The sequence below is a fragment of the Colias croceus genome, chromosome 26, assembly GCF_905220415.1.
Source record: "Colias croceus chromosome 26, ilColCroc2.1".
In the NCBI taxonomy this organism is placed as follows: domain Eukaryota; kingdom Metazoa; phylum Arthropoda; class Insecta; order Lepidoptera; family Pieridae; genus Colias; species Colias croceus.
The window spans coordinates 4,957,128-4,977,309 of record NC_059562.1 but is presented as its reverse complement, the minus strand read 5'-3'; the positions used below and the strand labels follow the sequence as shown (position 1 = coordinate 4,977,309).

The following is a 20,182-nucleotide window of genomic DNA, read 5'->3' as shown; positions in this document are numbered from 1 at the left end:
AAAATAACATAGAAATGATAAAGGACTGATGAAGGAGGTATTTTGCAATGAATCAAATTTAAATTTCACAGGAGAGTTGGCTCGCCTTCCACCCCGTAAATACAGTAGTTACAAGTAACAAGGATATAACCTAACTACTATGTACAATATTAAAAACTTTATGACTATATTGTTTACTTATTTGGTTTGAATATGAAATGACGGTTATGGTGAATACATAGTACTTCTAATATTTTATACAGGTTGAAATTGATTTAGGACTGAATATCGGGATGGGTTATGTAGCTAAATATGTTGTAGGTAGGTACTTTCTACGAAGTTTACACCAGTCAATAACTCACTGTATAGCTAAATGTACTAATCTAAATAGCCTACATTACATTTACGTAGTCGTTATTGAAATTTGATATTAAAAGCTTGAAAACAAAACTTTTAATTCGTTCAGTCTGTACCTTTGTCGTATGAAAAAAATGGTGTTTAATTCCAGATCGTGAAATTTGAGAGCTTTTGTTGAGAAGGTTATCTATATCTATTCAATTATACGTCTGAAAGGTAAAGTTGTTCGTCATTAAATCGTATAGTTATATGAGCTTTGTAAGCAGAGCTTCGTGCCCGTGCTTGCCACTTGGTACTGATAAGTAGGTATACCTAATACAAATTAAGTAAAGTTCGACTCAGTACTTTTACTAGTACCTACTTAAAAACAGTCATGGAAATTAGTTTACTTATTTTTTTATACTAAGAAGAATAGAAGAACTTTACAAACCGATTTGTTATATTTAGTTTTATTTTCTAACTATGTAATAAGAGTGTCCTGGTTGATCAATGTGTGATTGTTGAGTTCTTATAATTATTACATAGTCATTATTATTTCTGAGGTAGGTATGGTAGTAAATTGGAATAAAACGACAATATTATAATATAATTATTTATTACTAAAAGCATTAAATAGGGTGACGATAAACTCTATCAATAATTTAACAAAAAATCAACCTTTTCTACATTTCTTCAACTTTTTTGGCATCACAGTACTTCGAAATTTTATTCACTTTTAATATTTTGTAATAAACTTATTAAACAAACTAACAGAAATACTAATATTTTCTATTATGTATTTTAATATCACAAAGGAATCCGTAATTGGGTGGGTTCAATCGTTACACTGATAGGCTTTAATAAAAAGTTATTAAAACTTGTATAGATAATTGTGATTTTTGACTTTTGACTTTTATTATAGCGGTCCGCCCCGGCTTCACCCGTGGTACATATTTACGTTTTCTCTTCAACACACACACATACCCACACTTCACTTCACACTTCAAGGAATATAATAAAAAAAGAATTATCGAAATCGGTTCAGCCGTTCTCGAGTTATGCGCTTACCAACACATTTTGCGATTCATTTTTATATATAAGAATATTAAACTAGTCTTTGCCGAAAGTTTATCGTTGAAATAATAACGAATATTAGAATATCGATCTATGTGATGTACATAAGAAAGCCTCATAATCTGGTAAAACTATTAGAATATTTAAATTATGAAGCTAATTAGCTAAAAATAAATTTACGATTCCTTTGTGATACAAAAGTACATAGTTTAAAGGTACAACGATAAAATGTACTCTGAGTACATAATATAGCGTCATTCACAATCTCACTTGCCCGTAAGGACTTGATTACAATGTTATTTTGAAATCAGATCAAATATTTAATATAGATATAAAATAAAGGTTTCTTTATGATTTTTCTTATAACAAAATGGCCTTTTGTCGAAATATAACACATAGTAACAACGTTTAAGATTTAAAAATGATACAAGTAAACAAATACATAACAGTTTTTATACATTTTTAATGGCTCATGAAGTAAGGCTTCAGCCTAAACACTATGGCTACATTACATAGTCTATGAAGCGACTATTTCCTTACTTGTACTTCAGTAATTGTAATCTACCATTAGTTAGATAATTTCATTTAATTTTGGGCAAATTTTTCTCAAAAATTTCGAATTGGGGCCTTGAAAACACGCATTTGTGCAAATCACAATAACACCAATTCTTATCCAATCAACAATCTCACCTTTACAAGAAAATATTTAGAAAATATAATATTTAATTTAAAGTGCATTTGGGTGATTGCGAATGTAGGGTAGCTTGGAAAATTATTTTTTCTTTTAAGAGGGTAGTTCGATTTTCAAAATCATATCTAGAACATAATATAACATCCCTCTTTTTGCATCGGGGATAAAAAATACAGTATAAATAGCAAAAATTAGCACCTACGTGTAGAAAAAAAAATTTTTTTTTACTACCCTCATTCGTAATAACCCAAACGCTCTTTTACAACGTTACCTTAATCTAAAGGTGCAGGATAAGTGAAAAGGATATTTTAGTGTTTCTTTGAATAAACGCAATAAGTTTGGCAATTTAATGTCAATAATCAATTACATTACACAATTTCTGGGTAAATAGCTTACCATAGACTAATTAATATTTTTAGTAACAATATGCAATACATAATATTATGATAAATATAAAACAAATTAACGTGTTTTACCAACAATTGTCACCATATGTACTACTGGAATATTATTTTTATATAAAACTCATAATTATATCATTTAGTTCTATACAGATACGTGATTCTTGATTTAAGTATATAAATTAATATATTTATGTATTATCTCATGGTTTTGTAGACGTTGTATTGAATTTTCAATACTGGAAAAACCTAATGCTTTAGAAATTTAAAATCTATTTTCTATGATTATTTCAATATCATTAGGAGCATAGCAATAACATTACACTATATATTTAGTTGATTTGAGCACCATATTACCGAATTCTCAAACGTTACTCAATTTTGAGTTGAGTTTATTACTGGCAATACAATTTTAGATTATTGATATTACTTCATATCGATTTAAATCGACTTAAAATTGAGTATCGTTTAAAAACACGGAGACAAGACTGGTAACTCGTGGGAATTTTAACATTATTTGGAAGAATAAGTTATAATTTTAATATTTAAAATTATGTAGATGTTATCAATTGATTCGCCATCGCGCTCCCGTTGCTCAGTGGTTGCGGCGCAACTTTGAGAAAAACCTGTAAAATAATGTGCATTTAAAACATCATGTCCATTTTTTGTGTAATGTAACTCACAAAATACCTTCAAACGCTTACTAATTATACACAGGAAAATTTCACATAACTTGAGATGCTCAAACATTGAGAAATGAAAAAAAATTTAAGTCTTGTTTATAACATTTTCAAATAATAAAGAGAGTTTATAAACGCATTTACTCGTATTTTAAATTACTAGATCATAGAATAAATCTTCTATAATATAGATACGGTATTTTTTCAAAACTGTATAATAACCAAATTTAGACTTTCCTGGTTTAGCATTTATTTAACCACAAATAATACATTTATGTGAAAAATTGGGTGAAAAAAATGATAAAATAGCGCAAAATAACTTACCCAAGCGACTCGTGCAAGATGCAGTGACAGGCGACTTTGTGACATGTACCTCTGGCATAGAATATATTCGTAACTTTGCTTTTTATTAAACGATTCGTGATGTTTAAGAAAAATCTGTTTATTTTATATAGCCGAGTAATATAGTAAATAGGGCCGAGATCTGGGATCTAACCGTTTTATCTTAACAACAGTACTTTGAAACATAATTAAATGAATTAGTATTGTTGTATTATTGTTTTTCAAATAAACTATGGATAATTAGAAACATTCTGTTTTGAACAACCAATTTCAGATCTCTAAGACCGTACGTTGTTGTAGTTTTCATAAAATTTAGAAAAGCATTTTTCTACGAAACTTTTCAGTGTAGTTTTTCTAATTGAAAATCATTTGTTTAAAATATAAATTGTACTATGATGAAAAGGGTTTGAATTTTTTTATATAAAAAAAAAAGATTTTCTTAAATCTCATTTGTTAACCAAAGTTACGATTATAATTCTTTTATGAGTGATATTTCGTGTGTGACACCATGTGTTGGTGATGTGAATCATGTAATTACTTTACCTGACAAACATCTGTAGATAATGTCGGATTATTTTAACATAATATGCTGCAAATATAGATCTTATTGAGTATTTCAACCATAGTTAAAAATGTATTTTTTTAAGTGAAACTTCTTTAGGCGCTTTATGAGTAAAATTTCAAGGTCGCGTCATGACAATACCGTCACGTCATTGAGTAAGGTGACGATTTTGGTATCTTTGAATCTTGCCAAAGAAGTTTCACTTCAGACACGTGTGCACTCGGCACACACGCTCTTTTTTCTTATAAGTAATGTTCTTTTATCAAACACAAAATCAAGACATATACATAGACTAAGCAAATAAGCTTAACAAAACGCAAAAGTACTAAAAAAACAACAAAAAATGTTCAATTAATATTTATTCTCAAATAATTAAAGTAGCACATAAAATCGCGTCATATCTATTATTTAATAATTACGAAAGACAAAATAGGACACAGTATAAAAATAAATAACCTAGCAGATCTCAAACTAAAGCTATGGCTGAATCCATAGTATAAAGTCAAAATTGAGAAACTTATAAAAAACAATTCCTGTCGAATACTGTACAAGCGGTACACTTAGTTAAAATAAATTATGCAACACAAATATACTATTTCACAAATTGCAAATAAAAACAATATGTCGCCTTAAAGCCAATAATATATTACGATTGAATAAAATGTCAAAATGATTAATAGAGGCAAGATTAAACTTGATTATTTGTATAAATAAAAGGTCGATTTAATAAAAAGCGATTTCTATGAAACCGCAACTACATTAATTGTACTTCTTTGTACATTGGAGATGGCTTTTATAATCTCTTCAAATAATATTATCGAACAAATTGGACGCCATACTAGTATATAGTCTAAGAGTCTATGTCCGTATGACGTCACGTCATAAAATTAACAGAATATAGAAAATTTACAATTATTTGCTTCACGGACCATCGATAAAAAAAGAAATTTAAAATACAATACAATAGAGATGTTACGATTTTATATAGGTATATTTTATTCAATTCCTTACTGTATTAACACTTGAAAAATATAACAATTATTAGTATATCCCTTTAACATGATTTAAAAACAATTGATAAAAGAATATATTCACGATTTTTCCGATTCAATCGAAAATTCTCATACAATTATTCATTAATTATCGAATTTATTATTAATAATCCGTGAAACAAACAAACCGCAGAACAATTAACAACAATAAATATTAAATCTACACTCATACGTTCGTTCGGCTTCGCTCGCACGCTGCTTATTTCTTCTTTTTCTTAAGTTTCGGTATTCTGTAAGCCGGTGCACGTGTTAGACGCAGGCAATGTGGAACATTTGAATTGTATGCAATTCTCAATAAGGCATTTTTAAATAAAACATTTTTTTTATATAAACTTAGCACGGATAAGTATACCACAAAATGTTTTAGTGTCATAATGAAGATTTTTAATTCATCTTAAAATAAAAAAATATATCAAAACTAGCTGTCCCGGCAAACGTTGTTCTGCCCTACTCTTATCACTTAGGGTTATGAAAAATAGATGTTGGCCGTTTCTCAGAGCTACCCAATGTGCACAGAAAATTTCATGAGAATCGGTCCAGCCATTTTGGAGGAGTACGGTAACTAACATTGTGACACGGGAATTTTATATATTAGATAACGTAAAATTATCTTCTGAAGTATTAGTTTCTCTAGTTTCTCAATTAAAACAATCTAAGCGACGACTATAACTATTCTGTGAACTATTAAAGCTTATTTAGGACTTCAACACGCGAATATAATTCTTTAAACGTTTTATATAAAAATGCCTTCAGATAATTTTATTGAGAACTGAATAAAAAACATTTAATTTAAGTGTCTCATTGACATGATTCATGTGAATTAGTTGTGCAATTCGATATTTGAATTGTTATATACATTAATGTAAAAATAATTATATTTATAAGTAAAGTAATCTATAATAATAATTTAAAATCTTACCCTGAGCCCTTCTTGTGTGGTGACGATTGTGATTTCTCTGATTCAAGCAATTTTTTACTTGAATCTTTCATAAAACCTGTGAATAAAGTTCATAATTAAATAAAAGTACTGAAAATCAAATTAAAAAAAATAAATATATGTAGTTATTACAAAACAAACAGAAAAAACGTTAGGTCAAAAGTTAGGACTTCACAAAAACAAAAAATCATGTTTATTTTTATTATTATCATTAAATGAAAAGCAACGTAACGTTAAGTTAATTTTTAATCTTCAAAAAAAACTCTGTTCAAAGTCTTTAAAATTTCAAACTAATGCACATAAAATTAATCACGTAAAATAATGTTGTTTTAAACAAAGAACTTAACAACATCATCAATGCTAAACATGAAACCAATGCCTTGTGAAAAAGTGCGATTTAGTGCAATACAATGCGAGTTATTTACATTCCACTGGCAATTACGAATTATGTTCAAATTACGACTTTATTTTCATGAACATACGATTGAATATTAAATGCTTAATACTGTCTTTCATTAACTGTTATTATATTTACAAGGAACAGCCAAAAACATACCTTTCCCCGACGATCCAAACACAGTATTGCCCAAATCGTTGAGATTGCTCGCGAACTTATCGACCTCTGACGTCACGCCTTGCGCTACATTCGATCCTGTTTTCTTTACACCCTCAGTGACGTCACTTTCTATCTTTTCCAATGATTGCCCAGTTTCCTCTAGCCTTTCATTCGCAGCACCCTTTATGTCTTCGAGTTTATTTTCCGCCGTTATCGTGAAACCTTCGAAGGAATCTTTGACACCGCCGAATAGTTCTGTAGAAGCGTCTCCTGCTTTGTTCGTCGTGTTTTGTACATCTGCTATTATTTCTCGCGTTGAATCGTCTAAACTGTCAAAAGTGTTTCCAGCTGAACTCTGTAAGCTATGCAAAGTGTCTTGCGCTGAGCTTTCCAACCCGTGAACCTCATCTTTCATCTCTGCGAAGGTATCCCTTGTGCTACTTTGCAGATCCTCCCAGTTGTCGGCGACGTCGTTCACTTTGCCCTTTGCCGCGGTTTCGATTGAACCGAAAGCGCCCAAGGACGAATCTTTGACGTGACCGAACGCTTGTTGCGCTGACTCTTTAGCTTGTGAAACTTTCTCACTAGCAGCCTGTTGCACGCTGTCTAAGCTATCTTTGCCAGAATTCTTAATTCCTTCAAATTTCGTGCTAATATCAGCTTGAATGTCTGATTTCTTTTGTGCCGCCGCGTTAATAGCTTCCTCTGCCGTTCTTTTTATATCTTCCGTAGTGCTCTCTGCTTCTTGTCTTATCCTATCCATATGATTACTGGCTGCGTTTTGAATAAAATCTCCAGTGTCTACTAAATCGTTCTTTTTCTTTTCCACGACTTTTTCTACTACAGTCTGTGTGTTTGTAAGTGCGTCTGCAGCTGCATTTGTTTTATCATGAACAGCTGAAGTAAATTCGTCTTTTTTATTGTGTAAGTCTTCAACGATTTCATCTCTTTTCGACTGAGCAGCTTGAATAGCTGCATCCCTTTCCTTGGTAATATTTTCAATTACTTGAGCGCTTTGAGCCTGCACTTCATTTACTGCGTTATTCTTGGCATTGTCTACGCTGTTCAAAATATCTGTACTCTTGTTCTGAATATTTTCTATTAAATCATCTTTAGCACTCCCTAATTGATATTTCTGCTGTTGAATGCCATCCAAAATTTCACTTGTCTTGTTTTGAACATTTTCAACGACTTTATCTTTTGTTTGTTCGATATTTTGAGTGACTTCCTTTGTTTTACTTTCTACATTTTCAATTAGCTTCTCAGCTTGTTCGTGTGCATTTTGTGTCACTTGTTCTTTTTTATTTTCAATGTCTTTTATTACGCTATCCGTTGTTGAATGTATACTGTCTACGGCATTTTGCTTTTTCTCATAAAGATCTTCGGCTATTTCATTCCTTTTACCTTCAATATTTTGTACTAGATTACTTGCTTGTTCGTTCGCATCGTGACTTACTCTTTCCTTGAATTGTTCGAGATTATTCAAAGCTGCCTGAGCATCTGCTTGAACATTTTGTGCTGCAGATGTAGCTGTATCATGTATATCTTCCTTAATACCTTCAGCCGTATTTTGTGCATTTGAAATTAATTCACTACCCTTGTTAATAGCCTTTTCCTTCTTATCATTTACTTTTTGTGTTTCATTTTCAAGAAAATCAACACATTGTTCTTGTTTCTTAGCTGCAGTTTCTTCAACGTCTTCTTTCATTTGCGATGCCTGTTTTAATAGTTTCTTAGCGGATTTTTTGCCTTCAGATACACTATTTTTCACCTCATCCTCAACTTTTTCTTTTTCACCAAATATATTGTGTACAAGTCCTGTGAAAAAGTTTTTGCCTTCCTTTGATTTCTTTTTGCCCTCAGCTTTTATATTTTCTTTAGTTTCTTTAGCCTTTGATTTTACATTTTCAGCTGCTTTTCCTGTTTTCTCCTTTGCAGAGTCAATAGCATCACTCAATTCATTCACTTTATCATCGGTTGCCTCTTTTATATTATCCATTTTATTTTTAGCACCTTTCTTTATATTGTTCACTTTATTGTTCAAGTCCTCACCTATATCTGATATTTTTTCTTTGGTAGAATCCTTTATTAATTCAGCTGTATTTACAAGATCGTTTTCCTTATTTTTTACTTCTTTCTTTAAATCTTGGGTTACACCGTCTAATGACTTAGAAGCTTCCATTTGTTCAGCGGCTAAAAAGTCCATTACAAGCGTTTTATGGTCTTTATGTTTTGAATCAGCTTGATTAAGTAGATTATTAACAATATCCTGAGCTGTTGTTTTAATATTTTCAATTTCGGCGGTCGCTTGTGTACGAACATCTGAAGTTAAATTATCAACATCGTTTTCTATATTTTGTGCTGTATCAGCAACTTTATCAGATTTTTCTTTGATGGCATCTTTCAATTTATCTTCCCCATCATGAACATTTTTCTTCAATGTCTCCTCAACGATGACAAGGTCGTGTTTAAAGTTGTCTCCGTTTTTAGATACATCATCTTGCACTTCAGACGTTTTCTGTTTTAGATTATCTTTCTCTTTGTAAAGTTTATCTAAAACATCTTTGGACTCGCTTTCAGCTCTATCAGCGATTTCTTGAATGGTCTCATGCACGGTAAAATTGACATTTTCTATTCTGTCAGCTAACGTTGAAGTCTCCTCGTGGCTATGTTTTTCTCCTTTTTTGTATAGTCCTTTGCAGCAGTCGTCATAGAACTGGAATGGATCCGTTTTTTTACTACGCAAGGGAGTTTCAACGGGTTGCATGTTCTCATACTGCTCATAAACTTCTTCAGTCTTTTCCTTTATACTCGGAGAATCTCCATCGTCGATAATTAATTTTGTTAAATACACTTCATTGTTGGCATCTTCATCGATTCGTACGTGAGGTTTGACTTTTAAGTCTTTGAACATATCGTCGACTTTTTCAAGCAGATCTTCATTGATGATCCTCGGTGCTGGTTTCGGCGGTGATTTATCTTTAGATTCTCTTGGTTTGGGCTCTGGTTTAGGCTCTAGTTTGGGCGATGACTCTTTACTGTCTTCCTTCTCCTCACTGTGGCTAAAAACGTTCTTTACTTTATCAGCGAGGCCTCCTAAGAAGCCACCTTCTGATTTCTTCTTGCCTTTTTCCAGTGTGTTCATTGGAGTTTTGTCTTCATCTGAATCGAATGTTGCTTTCACTTTATTCGAATCAACGTGCACTGAGTCACCGTTCACTGCAAAAATAAATACGTTTTTAATAATGGACTGACATTTTTTAGATATTTATAAAAAAATATATATATTTACCTTGAACTTTGGGTTTCACATCATCCGCGTCCTTAGTAGTGAATTTCACATTACCATTTGCAATGGTTTTGTCCTAGAAAATGGAATAGTTTAATGTATTTTAATGGCGGATGAGCGCAAGCTTGTGAATCGAACCCATGTCTAATGCACAATGGTAATTGAGACTATTCTATCGAAATGGGCTGAGACTACAGGACAACAGGCATATTGTTTGGGTCTCTAGAAACGTAATGGAGTACTAAATAGGGGTATAAATGTATTGAATATTAGCATAACCCTTGCATATATAATTTTAAGTATAATTATAGTGAACTCACGTGTCCGTTGAGTTGTGGTGAAGTTTCGTGGTGTGTGTGGAGCGATGGCGGTCCGATACTGTGGTTATGGTCACCCCAATGGAAGCTCAGTTCGTCTTTTAATGCGTCGAATCCTGCAAATAATTTATTCAAGTAAATATTATATTATGACCGAGAGAAAATATCACTGAAATGCTAGTTCATACGAAATACAAGTAACTCTTCGTAAAATTAAAACTTCTTCAACATCATGTTTTTATTATGTATATGATGGTGTGTATTTTCGAATGGGGTATTGTAATAGTCATAGCCATAGGTTATAATAGGCCATTTTTTAGTCTAAGTTTTGATTGTAGATGTGACTATAACTGCGTGTTTGTATCTCTCTGCTGCGACTGTATGTATACGTTTGTGTTAGTGTTTGCATGTGTGTGTTATTGTCTCTCTACTGCGATTGTACGTATAAGACTGTATATTTGTGTGTGCATCTCACTGGACTGAACGAGGTGTGTATGTGCATCTCAACGGGTTGGCGGAGGCATGTGTGTGAGTCAGTGTCTCTGCTGAGATTGTATGTATATATTTTTTTGTAAAATTGAGCTTAAGTCCATAACTTTCGTTGTTGTTTTACTCGTCTTTAACGATCGGTTAGTAAGGTCCATTATTCTAAGAATTATTAAGTACGCAAATGTCAAATTACCGTCTTTGTTATGATAATTTTTGTAACTTTGTTAACGCTTGTATCACGCTTGTATTATTGTGAATAATTAGTTTATATTACATAGTGGGAAGATATTATCGTCTAAGATACTGGCTCGGCCTAGTTTAGACGATAATGTCCATAGTTTTAAGTATTGTGTTTATATAAATTGAGTGGCATACACAGTGTAATTGAAGGTATGGATAAATAAAGATTTTTATTATTATTATGTATCTCAGTTCCATAATACACGGGTACCATCATAAGGAAAGTACCCGGTCCTTTGGAAGGCTTACGTGGGGACACGGATCCAACACGCAGAGGCCCTTTCGAGAACTTTACTGTGTTGTGGGACACCAGCCGCAGCCTGCCCATGACTGCACTATAGAGATACAGCCCTGGGCAGTCCACGGCCGATGTAGGACTATTGCAAGATAAGGAAACAAAATAAACTGGGCTATGGAATGGGATGTTAATGGACCGGAATTAAGGACTATGGAAGATTATGGCACCTGCCTTTCTACTAAGATATAGCAAAAAATTGTTGGCAGGTGGTGACTCGCCCTCTCACTGTATGGGCCCCCGAAATAAGTCGCTGCAACAGTACGACAAGGGGGCAACATATTGCGAGCAGCTAAGGGTGGAGAGGCGTCCCTGGACTTTAAACTACGATCACGCGCTCCCTGAGGGTCCAGCATCACGTGCCCACTCGCCACTTACACTTCGCATCCACCCTTCGAGCTAAAAGCTCTCGCGACTCCACTCTGGCCGGCCGGTTAAGGCAATTATTATTATTATTATTTATGTATGTCTGTTTGTGTATGTATGTATGTCTTACCGGACTGGTCGAGGTTGAGACAGTCAAGTTGGCTCTTAGCGGCTCTCGGTGCGATGCGCTCAGGCAGTTGTACGTCAAGCACACATGCCGGTGTTTGGGACTGTTCACCCTTGGCCACCTGTAATTATATACGATTATTATTCATTTTAATTAAGTATTAGATTATACAATAGATTAGGTCATTGTTCATGAAAGTTCAAAATTATTGTTTTTTTTTTTTATTGAAAAACCGAATTTTAAACACTTTATGGCAAATGATTAAATTGTTAATTGTAGTTATAGTGGTATACATTAAATACAGAAATGGCCCGAGAATACTGCCCTGTATCACCCCGGAATCCATAAGCCTTTTATGTAATTTATCTCTCCTTTAGTTTGTTTTCCATACGTCAATTTGTCAAATAATAGATTGTTTCTTACCTTAGGTTCGTTCATGAAATAGATCCTGCCGGATGGGCTCTCTTCGTGGTGTTTGACGCGCACTGTGAATTCCACGCGGTTGTCTTTGAACGCCTGTAATTATTTAACAAAATCTTAATATTTTCCTTTATATTCAGAGAAATTCCTTTATGGTGGTAAATGTTAATGCTATGACGATCAAAAAGTGTTTTATAAGTAGTCTAATTCAATAAATAAATGTTTGAGTTTGAATTTGAAAAGAGGATAAAATAATGAGCTCAGATTGAAAATGTGTCACTTCTGAAGTAGTCAATCAACATAATGTTAGAGAAATTCATGGGTGTTCTTTGATTTCAAAATAATAGCTTCAGGCTACCGCATATGTTAATAATTATTGCCGTAAATATTCTTACCTCAAAAGTAAACAGCGGTTGACTGCCGGACTTGGTTACCGGAACGAGGTTTCCAGAAAACTCTAGAAAAACTTCTTTGCCGTCCAAAAAGCGTACGGACGTCGAATGCGCTATTTCTGTGTAGTGTTCCTATAATAAAGTATATAATTAAACTAATTGATTTACTCATTATTATTAACTTTGCCAAATTAGGGCGAACAGACCAATCTGCCGATGTCGACTCATCAGAGTCTTAATTAAGTTTTTAAATGCACATATTGTTTACTATTGTTGTGTCTGATTAAGGCTAATAAATAAATAAATAAATTAATAAATTAACTAAGTATTTAATAGGCACAAAACTATAATTATTGCTGTGTAATTGTTCTTTAACGGCGAATTTCAATGTAATGCTCATTCTAAGCCCACTATGTCAAATTATTTTAGTGTGAACATGCGTAGAGCATTCATCGTTGTTTTTAGTGCGTTCGAAACGATTTTATGCAATGTTCTAATATAGAACAACAATGAATATAAGTTTCCGTTTACACAAAAAGATCACGAAAAAATGCTTTTCCTAGAGCAAGAGCGTTTTTTTTAAAGCTAAAGCTTTATAAGAGAGAAGAAGAGCTTTTGTTTTGTTAAACAGTGAAGAAATAGAAAAGAAATAAATACCTTTTTTTTTTTTTTTTGTATGGTGTTTCTCAATGTTAGCCAGAAGGGCTTCTACATTTTAACGCGGACGCGGGGGTGAACTGAAGGTTCACCCTGGTAGCGACATGCACAAGGGCGTCCCCCCTTGACGGGGACCACGAACCTCGGCTTGAGCTGTCGCTTGAGTGGAGGAGGCCAGAAGGGCCCTAATCGGACGGGAAATAAATACCTGTTGCAGCAGAGTTTCATACGCGTATCTGTCCGTAATATAGAGCACGAGCAGGCGACCCTCCAGCGCGTCCAAACGTTTGCCCAAAACCACGATACGCACTTCGAATGGCACTACTAGCATTTGTCTGAAATAAAATAATATTTTTAAGTATTTGAGTAGAAAATATGTAATAAATAATGAACAAATCGTGTCTAAATACGTTAATATAGATAATTTCTACATGTTTAATACTCGCATCAATCAAACACAATGAATTATTACTTAAATTAAAATACAGTTCATGTATAAGGATACTTCTGGTTTTAAGCTATTGCATAGCTTCTATCGCGGGCCTTGAGCGCGGGGACCGAATCGATAAATTCCGTAACGAAAAAAACCTCACGCTCCCCACTCCGACGGGCGGAGGTGTGGCTTGAAGGCATAGCATGCAATAGCTTTACCGTGGCAGTCCCCGAGTGCCACACGTCGTTTTTTTGTTAATATTTCGGGTAACTATAAAATTACACATTTACTGGACACATAAGATTGTTGTTATATTGTTCCAGTATATATTCAAATAAAAATGTTAGTAGTAACTAAGTCGGTTTTAATCGCGAAGAAACGATACAAAAAGGGCACAATATGTTATTCCAATAAATTGATCTTTTAAAGCTCACCTGTATAACTCCGTAGCCAACTTCGTAGCGTCGCTGACATTTTGACAGTTCATCAACCAGAATCTGAAAGAAATTATTTAAAATTGTATTATTTTATTATTATTAGGTAGTGCTATCACTAATAGTGATATTTATGATTGTATATTTATAATTGTAACGACACAAGCAACATTTACACGGCCAGCAAGATTACCGATGTCGCTCGTCACTAAAAATTTTCTAAGTACCCTCATTAAGATTAAGAGCTAGCAATAAGTATTAAAACATATGTAGCGGTTTGTGGGCTTATGGTGCACAGAAAAACTTGAATGAGTTTATGATTGCATCAATGTAAATTATATCACCTAAGAATTAATATTATGTTAAATAAATAAATAAATAAATTATACAAATGAATCTAGTGATACATAGTAATGGTGGTGATAGTGTTTGTGCCCTTAGTGATAATAGTAGCGTGTGACGATAGTGACACTAGTAATAATTTGTGAGAATTTATCTATACTACTAAAATTATAAAGCTGAAGAGTTTGTTTGAACGCGCTTATCTCGGGAACTACTGGTCCGATTTGAAAAATTCTTTCGTTGTTAGATAGGATTTATCGAGGAAGACTATAGTCTATAATCTATATATCATCTCGCTGAGACCAACAGTAGCGGAGCACTGCGGGTAAAACCGCGGAGCACAGCTAGGATTTAATGTAAGCAAACGTTGTTATACCACTTTAAACGATAAAATAGAATTGATAATTACCTCGCAGATACCGTGGTGGTGAATGACGCACAATCATCGGTGATGGTGAGCGGAGTCGAACCCGTGACATCCTCCCACACGGCTCGCGCTTGACCGCCCATGATCGAACAGAGCAGGCGTAAGTTCGATGTCGATTGTTTTTCTACCACCTGCAATTGATTTAAGTTAAATAGTGGTAACTTATGTATCGACGATAGTTTAAAGAAAAATTTGTGCGTGTACTAGTGTACACACGTAAGAAGTGAAACTTCTTTATGACCTTATTTTTCAAAAAATAATTTACTATAGGTATGCAACTTTACAGAAATAGAATCACGCGTGGCAGGGATAAGAAAAAGACGGCGCGTAACGGAAAAATATCACGCGTAACGAAAAAATGTTACACTAAATTTTTTTTCACTCCCAAGAAAGAAGTTTCACTTCAAAAATATTTGTTTTTATAAGTTGTCTTTTATTTCCGATCTTTAAGCGTAACATATAAGTGTAATGAAAATGTTATAATTAAATGTAGTCTATTTTTAGTAGTTAGATGTATACCAAATCTGTTTCATATTCATGTTTGACGCTACGATATGGCATTCAAATGATTTTATTTTTATTTGGATCGTATAAGAAAATATTAATGCAGTAGTATTTTTATCAATTTAGGGCTGATTCAATCCTTGGTTAAAACTTTTTCATCGAATAACACATTAAACTACCATTTCAAAAATGTACCGTAATTGTCCGTATTTGACAGTTTACAGGTGACATTTTAAAATGTTCGTGTAATACTTTATTGGACGGATAAATTTTAACTAAAAATTGAAAAATCGGCCCTAAGTACACAATATTATATAAGTTTATCTATTTATTTTTTATAGCTTGCTTTATAGTTATTTAGATCGTGCATCGGCAAATGTCGAGTCAACAAATTTCGTGGTAAACAGTATTTTCATGTGTATGTTTTTATTACTGGTATTGTACAATAAAGTGTCATAAATAAATAAAAAAAAAAAAATAGTTGTTCACCTTGTGATCGGGCGGCTGCGGCAGCGGCACGGTGAGCGTGATGCTGCGGTGGAACTTCCTGCGGCGCGGCTCCACCGTCAGCACGGGCGACACGGCGCCGTGCCGCGGCAGCACGCGCCGCGCCAGTGCGGGGCTGGCCCCGTGCGCTTGCAGACCCACGCGGATGCGCTTCGTCAGCGCTTGCGGGGGGAACAACGCTTGCACCTGTACACACGTTTGTTTAACATTTTACACGTTTATTTAACATTTGACACGTTTATTTAACATTTTACACGTTTATTTAACATTTTACACGTTTATTTAACATTTGACACGTTTATTTAACATTTTACACGTTTATTTAACATTTGACACGTTTATTTAACATTTTACACGTTTGTTTAACATTTTACACGTTTATTTAACATTTTACACGTTTGTTTAACATTTTACACGTTTATTTAACATTTTACACGTTTATTTAACATTTGACACGTTTATTTAACATTTTACATGTTTATTTAACTTTGCACACCCAATCAATGGGTAGAATGTATTAGCCACTTAATATTGTAATTTAAAAGTCTATAATTTGTACTACATTCTTGCAAAGAAATATAATTTGAATTGAATTGAATTTCCATCCATCCATCCATCCATTCAGCCCGGATAAGTCCACTGTTGGACGTAGGCCTCCCCCATACTGTGCCACAGTTGCCGATCTTTGGCTTTGCTTAACCATCTGCGCCCAGCTGTCTTAACTATATCATCCGTCCATCTAGTGGGAGGGCGTCCAACAGTGTGCCGTCCGGTTCTTGGTCGCCATTCAAGGACCTGTATTCCCCTGGGGAATTGAATTTAGAAGTGAAATAATCTATTTGATGAAAATGTTTAAAATCAATTTTGTGTCTGAAGGATTATCATGATGTACTATAGCAGTATTTTTTCCAGTGTGGATGTGATGGCGCTAGATAACCTATATACCGCTGTCATTATTGCACGTTGAAAATAATACGAATATAGAGACCGATCGTTTACAAGTGTTCACAAATTTCAAGGGCTTCTTAGTATTATTGAAAAAGAAGTACTGAGTGAATATAAATGTTAAAGTTTAATAAACATATCTTGTTGACTAGGCCATATCGTTATAAAGATGTATGTTCACCGGAACGACTCGTTCTAATAAGGACGCGTGTCCACCTGTAATTACAACAAAATAAGGCTGTGTATCCACCAGTACCTCCGCCATATAAAGGCGCGTACCCACCAGCCAGATAAAGGCTAATTAATGTTTTTACACAATGAGTTGGTCGCCTGGAAGAGATTACTTGTTAGTAATAACGCCGCCTTCTGTTTTATTAATCCTAGTTAAAGTTTTTATTTGTACCTTCTACTCTAATGTTGGTAGCACAATAAAGTGTTTAAAGTGTTTATGGATATTAAATTTATTTGAAACTAGCTTCCGCCCATGACTTTGTACGTGCATCCCCGTTTTTCCCCGTTCCCGCAAGAATTTCGGGAAATCCTTTCTTAGCGGATGCCTACGTCCTAACATCTACCTGCATGCCAAATTTCAGCCCGATACGTCCAGTGGTTTGGGCTGTGCGTTGATAGATCACTATATCAGTCACCTTTGAGTTTGATAAATGAAATAAATAAATAAATAAAATAAAAATAAAGGCGTGTACAGACCTGCGGGATGTGCGCGGAGGACACGGTGCCGCCGTCGGGCCCGATGATGTGCACCTCCTGGCGCACGCGCGACACCACCGCCACGTAGTGCGGGAAGTCGCACGTGATGATGCGCGTCACGCGTTCGCCGTTCTCGCCGAGCGCCTCGCCGCTCGTGCCGTGCTCTTGCCGCTCGCGGGTCAGCGCCTCCTGAACAAAAAAAATTGGTTGTCATTGAGATATACATATTATGGATTAGACACCGCCTACATCACTTATGTTCCGCTCAACATACGCCATATGGCGTAACTGCACGCTCATTTTTTATTTGTTTTAAAGTGAAACGCATCAAACATGCCTTCGTGTGTGTTACGATATTGCACAAATAATACAAATAATACGGAAAAGTGAAAAGGAATTATGTACTTTCATCGGTAAGTACCTAACTACATAATAATTTTTAAAACTTAGAGCAAAAAAATGGCGCACAGATTTTGTTCGTGGTGTCTCCTCCATACGAAGTAATATTATCTCAATGTTGGTTGTCTGTAAAGTCGGTTTACTGACGATAGTTGAACGTGACTACGCCTTAAGGCCGATTGTGCTTCTTTGTCGCTAGTTCCGCGCTCTCGCTTGCCCTTCAAGCCTTACACGGAACGCCTCAGAGCGAGGTAACGCCGCATGAGTCATGTTTTTTCGTGCGTGTCACGTCAATAAATACATTTAAGTTAAAATTAACGCAGTTGTCTATTGAAGTGAAACTTCTTTATCGGGGTTGGAAAAAAATTTAGTGTAACATTTTTTTGTTACGCGTGACATTTTTCCGTTACGCGCCATCTTGTTAATAAAAGATGCATATAGTAAATTATTTTTTTAAAAATAAGGTCATAAAGAAGTTTCACTTCTTACGTGTGTACACTAGTACACGCACACATTTTTTCTCTATCAAAGACTAGAGTAAACCCACACTCAAGTTTTCCAACTCACTCGCAAATAGAAAGTTATAAATGCGCATGTTTCCACGCATTCAACCGCACACACGCACGAATCCGTACTCTCCATACACACGCTCTCAAATAAACACATGCGTGCACAAATATATTTCTGATCAAACACAGTTGCGTACAAACAAAAATGCACGCATATACATGCAAAATACATATCACCGAACATCCGTATGAACACGCCCTTATACAACACACCTATCAACACATTTCATTAGTTTTAAGTGCTAGGACACAATACAAATTCAAATTCCCTATTTGTTTACAAAATAGGCATTAACAAGTTTCAGTTTCAATAATGCACACCCTTAAAAAACAAAAATACATCAGGCGTATAAAGAAAATCAACAAAGCATAATATATGATTTAAAACCTTATTTCCTACACCATAAGAACTATTTTCACCTGTATCATAGCATTGTCGTTGTTGTGCAAGTAGTGATCTTGCCACGTCTCCCCCGTGTCGGAGCGCAGGATGACAATCTCTCGTTCTGGACAGGATGCCGTGAAGATCGGGACTTCGATTATCACAGGTCTGGAAGTGTATGTTTATTTAATAAATATATATTATAATAATGTTATTAGTGTAAGGGTTTATATAATCATTATGTTAGACTAATAAGTAATAGGTGACGTATTTAAAGTTACTGGTTTTAGTTGAAATGAATATCCGGCTCGAAGGACCAAATAACTTTTCTTGTATAAATTTACTATACTTGTTCAATGTTATTTTTCTTGTGTCATTAATTTGTAAAATTAGGAATTATAGTGGTCGTGTGGGTATCTGCGAATATTACGAAAATTACGATTTTTTTTGTTTAAGAAGATTTTATTTCACCGGAAGGAAGTTAGCGCGGAAAGTTTTTTTTTTTTAATTATTAATATCTCAAAAAATTGCTCCTTAAATGCTCCATCAGAATCAGTAATTGCTCCACTTCTATAATTATTAGTTTATTTATAATTAATTAAAAAAAAAATCCAAATACTGAAAACTTGATTTCCCTATAGAATGAAAAATATTCACTTTTCATAAAACATTTTTTTCCAAAAAAATTGCTCCTTAAATGCTCCATCAGAATCAGTAATTGCTCCACTTCTATAATTATTAGTTTATTTATAATTAATTTTTTAAAAAATCCAAATACTGAAAACTTGATTTCCCTATAGAATGAAAAATTTTCACTTTTCATAAAAAATTTTTTTGCAAAAAAATTGCTCCTTAAATGCTCCATCAGAATCAGTAATTGCTCCACTTCTATAATTATTAGTTTATTTATAATTAATTTTAAAAAAAATCCAAATACTGAAAACTTGATTTCCCTATAGAATGAAAAATATTCACTTTTCATAAAAAATTTTTTTGCAAAAAAATTGCTCCTTAAATGCTCCATCAGAATCTGTAATTGCTCCACTTCTATAATTATTAGTTTATTTATAATTAATTAAAAAAAAATCCAAATACTGAAAACTTGATTTCCCTATAGAATGAAAAATATTCACTTTTCATAAAAAAAATTTTTTCAAAAAAATTGCTCCCGATTTGCTCTATCAATTACAAAAAAAAATATTTAATTTTGATAATTTTTACAATAATTAACTGAAAAACTATGTTTGCATAGTAAACTACTGCGCTGTGACGTCATCAATTATTGTCGTTGCGACGCATAAGGGCCATATTTACTGTATCAGCACTGCAG

General features: G+C 33.8%; 1 protein-coding gene across 6 annotated transcripts in view; it reads right to left on the bottom strand.

The window, feature by feature from the left end:
* Window positions 1–1,217: 1,217 nt before the first annotated feature.
* The window catches only part of LOC123703430 (ankyrin-3-like), a 153,804-nt gene continuing 134,839 nt past the window's right edge, over window positions 1,218–20,182 (bottom strand). For 2 of the 6 annotated variants that reach the window (XM_045651418.1, XM_045651420.1), the window contains exons 22-35: window positions 18,891–19,020; window positions 17,503–17,691; window positions 15,832–16,035; window positions 14,821–14,969; window positions 14,070–14,132; window positions 13,411–13,537; window positions 12,549–12,677; window positions 12,157–12,249; window positions 11,737–11,854; window positions 10,220–10,332; window positions 9,903–9,975; window positions 6,611–9,829; window positions 6,037–6,112; window positions 4,408–5,347 (exon numbers count right to left, since the gene is read on the bottom strand). In XM_045651418.1, the coding sequence (XP_045507374.1) occupies window positions 5,317–5,347; window positions 6,037–6,112; window positions 6,611–9,829; window positions 9,903–9,975; window positions 10,220–10,332; window positions 11,737–11,854; window positions 12,157–12,249; window positions 12,549–12,677; window positions 13,411–13,537; window positions 14,070–14,132; window positions 14,821–14,969; window positions 15,832–16,035; window positions 17,503–17,691; window positions 18,891–19,020 (4,714 nt within the window). In that variant the 3' untranslated portion in view covers window positions 4,408–5,316. Of the gene's footprint in view, window positions 3,108–4,407; window positions 5,348–6,036; window positions 6,113–6,610; window positions 9,830–9,902; window positions 9,976–10,219; window positions 10,333–11,736; window positions 11,855–12,156; window positions 12,250–12,548; window positions 12,678–13,410; window positions 13,538–14,069; window positions 14,133–14,820; window positions 14,970–15,831; window positions 16,036–17,502; window positions 17,692–18,890; window positions 19,021–20,182 lie in introns of those variants that run through there. The other 4 variants (XM_045651419.1, XR_006752993.1, XR_006752992.1 and 1 more) reach the window with 4 other exon arrangements.